This window comes from Corvus hawaiiensis, chromosome 6 (genome assembly GCF_020740725.1).
Source record: "Corvus hawaiiensis isolate bCorHaw1 chromosome 6, bCorHaw1.pri.cur, whole genome shotgun sequence".
Lineage (NCBI taxonomy): Eukaryota > Metazoa > Chordata > Aves > Passeriformes > Corvidae > Corvus > Corvus hawaiiensis.
The window spans coordinates 11990353-11996655 of NC_063218.1; the positions used below are offsets into that span (position 1 = coordinate 11990353).

A 6303-nucleotide genomic window follows, 5' to 3' on the forward strand; every position below is an offset into this window, starting at 1 on the left:
AATCATGCAAACATCCTGAGTGTCTGCATATTCCCTTTAGAGGGAAAGAGGACACACATATACCGCCTGGATTTAAATGAGCAATTCCAAGCAGGTGTTTCTGGGGGAAAAAAAAAAAACCAACAACCAAAAAAAACCAACAACAACAAAAAAAAACACCATAAGCTGTATGAAGTTAAAAGGATGAAGAAAAAGAATAGTAAACTCGCATTTTCAATCAGTTATTTTATGCTTATACCAGCAAATGGACAACTTCAGGCAACAGCAGACAGCCAAAAAAAAATTCCCAGAAGGTAAAGCAGTGCTGGCACAGTCATCAGGGATTTATGTGCTCGTGATCCCAGAAAGACAGGGAATTTGGGATCATAACACCAAGTGAATCCTCGGTGTCACCGCGCCCTCTGCTGCCCAGGACGGCCCGCGTGTAACGGCGCGACAAAGAGCAGGTTCCCTAAGAAATAACAGGAAGCAGCATCCATAGGTTGCTGCCTCTCTACGGACTGCCTACCAGAAGATAAAGTGTTGTTTCAAACACTTCCTAACAGTTACGTTATTCCTTCATAAATTTTTTAGACCTGCATGCTCTGAAGTGTTGCCAACATTAATATACTTCATTTATATTGAATTTCCAAGGTTTGGGGCACCTAAAGCAGTCATATTTCTTCAAAAACCAGCTTTACTGTTAATGACTGCTTCCAAGAAGGCATGGTAGCACAGATTCAGAAAAATATTTTTTCTTTCTGCTCAGAAGACAAACCAGAAGGCCATTACTTCAACTTTTTAATAATTTTATATTGCAGTAACATCTTAGATTCTTCTACCGATTTCAACACATCTGTAACGTCACTCATCAGTAAAATGAGGCTCTGGAATAATCAACAAATATTAAGCATATGATGTGACAATTTAAGACAAAAGGTCAAATGCAGACATCCTGAAGTCAGTTTTGTACAATCTAAATTTAAATTGCTGCTTAACAGAAATATCCATCAGCACTTTTTGCATATCTTAGCCTTTTCCTTCTAAGTCTGTTCTTCCAGCAACAGCCAAGATACAACAAATTTAATACTAAAGACCACTTGAAAGGAAAAACAAAGGTACTTCTTTACTCTATTTAATGTTTAAGAAAAAGACATTTTAAAATCCTGGGAAAGAAGATGGAGGAACCATGCTGGTATGCTGGTACAAAGGAAGTTCTTCTTGTCTCCATTTAGGAAGGTTTACTTAAGTCGTAAATTTTAGAAGCAAGAAAATAATTGTGCCTGCCATGGTAAATACACGTTAAATGCAATAAAGCATGTCTTCCACTAGAAAGGACACTTTCTGTGCACCCTTAGCAAAGCTACGTTCCTGTGCAAGCCCATTTCAGAAGACTATTATTTGAACCCAGAGGCCCTGTATCTGGGAAAGAATACACATAAAATATTTTTATTACCCATTTTAAAAATAAGAGACTCACTGGACTGACTAAATTACCAAAGAACTGAAGACAAATTCATTAAAGCTAGAACGAAAACTCACTTTGAGTATTGAGCAATTAACCCTTGAAACAAATTAAAGTGGTAAGACTCCTTAGACCATGACAAGACACCTTTCTGGGACGCAAGATTTACCACAGTAGTTCAGATGGAAAAATCTATCTGACCTGACCTACCTCTCCCAGCAGCAGTCACACAGACCTGTCAGAAAGGTAAAGTTCTTCAAAATATTATGCCAGTGCTGGCAGTCAGTTGATTAATGACTCAAGGCAGAATCTGTGCGCAGACCACAGTGCTCACGGCCATTGTGATAAAACACTGATACAGATCATGAGAAATAACCTGGCAGAAATCTAACTTCCTAAGGTCTAAAACACTGATACGTCTAAAATAAAAAAAAACCCAAAATCACCAAATTCCAAACTAATGGAACTAACTGCGCGAATAGTGAAGGATTAGGCTGCAAGTTCATAATAATCTTATACTTCAAAGCATCTCCTCAAATTCTGAGTACATTGGAACTGTTAAATACACACAAGCAAGGATGTTGTTTCCAGAAGAGCATTGTTTAATACATTATTTTTAAGTCTGATGACTGAGCCACAAAGCATCTTGCTTTACATTACCTTGACTGTTTTGTCCATAGAAGCTGAAAGAAGCATGTGGCTCTGTTCCCGTACAGGACACCACTGGATTTCATTAACAGGGCCGCTGTGTTTAGACATGTGAAATATTAAGCTTTTGGGAACTTCAGTTACTTTATATTTAGATCCCAAATATGGCTTAATTAATTCAGAGATCTTTCTCAGAGTCTGGTCTCCTGATACATCTAACTTAACATCACAATCTGAGCTACGTCTCTGGTCAGATACTTCTTTTTCAGGCATACTGGAATTTTCTTGACGCAGTCGTTTAGGAATATACGGTCTAATTCCTTTTATGGTAGGAGCACTGTGCGTTCTCTTCTGGGAAACGCCATTTCCAGAATTTGTTGAAGAGCTTGAAGCCTGTTCATAGTTTTTGTAAGCCACAGATAATGCAGCATGGCCAGAGTACACCCTCTGACAATAAGGAGGTGCCAAGTCAGTGTTGTTATTCTGTGCATAACGCTCAAGGGGATCTTCACAAACTGTGCTCCTGCCAGAACTGCCAGTGCTCCCAGCAGGGTGCATTTCATATGTAGATTTTGTACTACCAGGTGCAAAGTGCTGAACACAACTCACAGAAGAACTCAGCTGGTTTGTCTGTCTGCCAGAAGCATCGGAGACTTCAGTCTTTTCAGTTTCTGTCTCGGAGTCTGAATCTTCATAAGCAACCAAACTCATTATGGCTAGACACAGCAGACTCCAAAGATCTCAGTGCTCCAATCCTCCAAAATTATGATCTAAAATAAAGAATTGATTATTCAGAGCACAGGTAATCACAGAGTCTACAACTTGAGTAATTTAGGGACATAAATATGCCTTTTTTAACAAAAAAAAAAAAGTCAAAACTCTTATTTCTGTTTATTAATGGAATTTTTTCCTCTATTATAACACATCTGTACATTCTATTAAACAACACTATTTGCCCTCAAGCCCTTTGCATACATTTTTAATGTATTGCAGAGGTGTATTTGCATACCACAAAACAATGACAATGAGGATGAAAAGGAACACAACCTTGCAATATGAATACAGCAAATTACTTTGCCTTACTTCTAGCATTATTTCTCCACACACACACAGAGAAGAAATTAATTAATTATGTAGTGGTTTTGTATGTACATTTATAAGAATACAAGTAGTACAGCTCTTTTGGAGTCAGTTTAACAATATCTACTTCTTAACAGTACAGATGACTTGAAGGAAGCATGTAGGGGTTCAGCTGGCAGCTAAACATGTAAACACATTTTTGACCCCTTAAGCAGCCTTGCCGAAATTTTGTATGAGGAAATTTTCCAACTATATCCACAGAGCAAGTTCCACACAGCCTTTAGTTTTACAGATCAGATATGCCAGAAGCTACACTGAATTCACTATTTGCATTTACTTACAGAAAAATAAAAGCATAGATACCTCAGCTGTAGAATAAGTTTTTTTAATGTGTCTCTGAGAAAGAAATCTCATGTCAAGACTGCATGTGTAACATGCAGAATAATTCACCCTCATAATAATCCCACCAAGATTTTTCCAACAATTTGTATGGAGTATGTGGAGTACAGAGTTAACTACATTCAAACAATTGATGTTCTGCAAAGCAATATTTCAACCTCTGCTGTTTATAGGCAAGAAGTATTGGTAAGATTGATTAAATGTGACACTTTATTACTGCTTTGTTTCCTTGCCAGGCTGTTAGCACTCATTATGCTGAAGAGATTTAACCTACAACACTTTCAGACAGGCTGCTGAAATTTTTGGTTCATGTCAACAAAGAAACTGCCCTCAAAAGCATCTTGATGAAAACAGAGAATGCAGCATGAAAGTCAGTATCTTCATAACCATTTGCAGAAGTGACACCACAACTGTAGGGACAACACAAATGTAGGTCCTGCAAATACTCCTGCAGGAGTAGGACTCTGAAACTTTATTTAAGATTATTCATTTAACTTCAGAATTGGATCTATTTGAATTAAAACAACCATGTTTCTCTTAACCCACAGAAGTGTTACGTGACTCTATATTCTGTTATCAAATTTCCAAGCACAGATCCAGAAGACAAGTACTTACTAAGATACACACATTCATCATCACAGATCCTTTCCAAGGTTAAGTGATCAAGACATTTAACTGGAACAAGGTGACCAACATTTTAGCACATAAAAGCAACAAGATCTCCCTCTAGAGGACATTTTGTCATTATCTGAAGTTTAAGATAGCTATAAGTGACAGCAAAGAAGAGCAAGGAAAAATCTTTTTTTAATAATACAGCTTCATTTATTACAAAAATATTTCATTTAAACAGCATCAAGGAGAAAAAAAAAAAAAGTAGTGTTTCAGGAAAGCTAACTAAGAAATCAATTCAAAAACAGTAAATTGAACTTCCTAGCAGTAAATTGAAACATCAAATAAATAGGCACTTTGAAGGGCTTCACTTCAGTAATTGTATCAAGTGGTTACTGTTTGTATTGCAGTACTAAACACATTTCCCAGCCAAATGCATCATGTCCAAAGAACACATACAGTAAGAAGCTGACCTCTGGTTAAAAGCTATAAACTAGGATACACAAGTGGATTGGGTTAGACATACAAAGTTACTTTAGTTTGTTTTGACACAAAAAAAAAAAAAAAAAAAAAACCCAAGCTGAGATTCAGAAGTGCAAGACAGTGCCTTGCAAACACCATGTTAAAAACATTTCCCATGAGATACTGGAAAGAAACTGTCCCATTACATTTGGTCAGCATAAATCCATCCCACCACACACATCGCCTGTAAACGTCAATGTTTTTGTAAAAACAAAGCATCTCTCTCATCTAAAGACTTCCCATCAACTTTTGTTTTAAAGAAACACCACCCAGAGACATTGCCCTAACTACAGAAAAATCTGAGGTCGAGGGGGAACCACAATGTATTTGATTGGAAACATCCTGTAACCAGACTGTGAGTTTATTAACAGTGTGATGTGCAATGTATTGACCATAAGAGAAGTTCATAGAATTTTGGGTTTCCTCAGCTCCCACAAGACGGATTTATCTGAACGCACAGAAGCGTGTTCAGCTTGGCGCGCACAGTGCCCGTGGATGCCAGCAGAGCTGTGATAAGCAAGCAGAGCACCGCAGGTGGCTCTCGGCGGGGCCCCACGCCCCCCTCCCGCCGGCCCCGGTGCGCTCAGACGGGAGCCGCAGCCGCCTCCCCGCGGCGCTTCCTCGCTCCTAATGCCCCGCAGCCCCGAGGGGCAAAGAACGAGAGGGTCCAGTGGAGACCACAAAGATGATGAGGGGTCCGGAGCATCTCTCTTATGAGAGACTGTGGGAGACGTCTGTAGTCTGGAGAAGACTGAGGGGATCTCATCAATTCATACCCATCTCAAAGGTGGGTGCCAAGAGGTTGGTGTCACGTTCTTTTCAGGGTGCCCAGCGGCAGGACGAGGAGCAATAGCCATAAACTAAAACACAAGAAGTTCCACCTCAACGCGAGGAAGCGCTTCTTTCCATGGAGGGTGGCAGAGCACTGGAACAAGGCTGGTCAGGGAGGTCGTGGAGTCTCCCTCTCCGGAGACATTCAGAACCCACTCTGATGCGTTACCGGGTAACCTGCTCTGGGTGACCCTGTAGGTGACCCTGCCTTGGCAGAGGGTTGGAGTGGACAATCTCTAGAGGTCCCTTCCAGCCCTAACAATTCTGCGAACAGCCGGCCCTCTCCCGTCCCTCCGGAGGAGCCCCACCCGAGGAAGCGGGTCCCGACAGGGCGCCGGCAACTGGAGCCGGCTCCTTCCCCTCTCCCACAGAGCCGTTGCCTCTCCCCACAGCCTCGGGCGCCGAGACCGCGCCTGGTGCCGGGACAGCGACAGCAGCTCCCGCTCCCGTTCCCGCCGCCGCTCCCGCTCCCCCCGCGGTACCTGCGCTCCCGGCCGCGCGCCCGGAAATCACCTGCCGGCCGCTGCCGCGCCGCTTCTAAAAACGCGCCGGGTGAAAACAAGGCACCCAGTCAAGCAGTTCCGCATGTCATAGCCCCCGCGCTGGAGTCGGGTCTTGGGAAGGGCAGAGGTAAGGCCGTGGGTCCCTTAGCGCGCAGAAGCTCCTCTCCCGCCGCTGCGAGCGGTTTGGAGAGCGCTTTCTTGGGCTGGTGACTGGAGCAGGAGGAAGGCCTCTGTGAAGCAATGGTTCCGGGGGGTTGTGTTTCCCAG

The 6303-nt window shown here is 42.1% G+C and overlaps 1 protein-coding gene across 2 annotated transcripts in view; it reads right to left on the reverse strand.

The window, feature by feature from the left end:
- Window positions 1-6269, reverse strand: part of WDR25 (WD repeat domain 25) — a 62408-nt gene extending 56139 nt beyond the window's left edge. Inside the window, exons 1-2 of one of the 2 annotated variants that reach the window (XM_048307349.1) lie at window positions 6047-6269; window positions 2105-2862 (exon numbers count right to left, since the gene is read on the reverse strand). In XM_048307349.1, coding sequence (XP_048163306.1) covers window positions 2105-2803 — 699 coding nt within the window. In that variant the 5' untranslated portion in view covers window positions 2804-2862; window positions 6047-6269. Of the gene's footprint in view, window positions 1-2104; window positions 2863-6015 lie in introns of both variants that reach the window. The other variant, XM_048307348.1, reaches the window with a different exon arrangement.
- Between the last annotated feature and the right edge of the window lie 34 nt (window positions 6270-6303).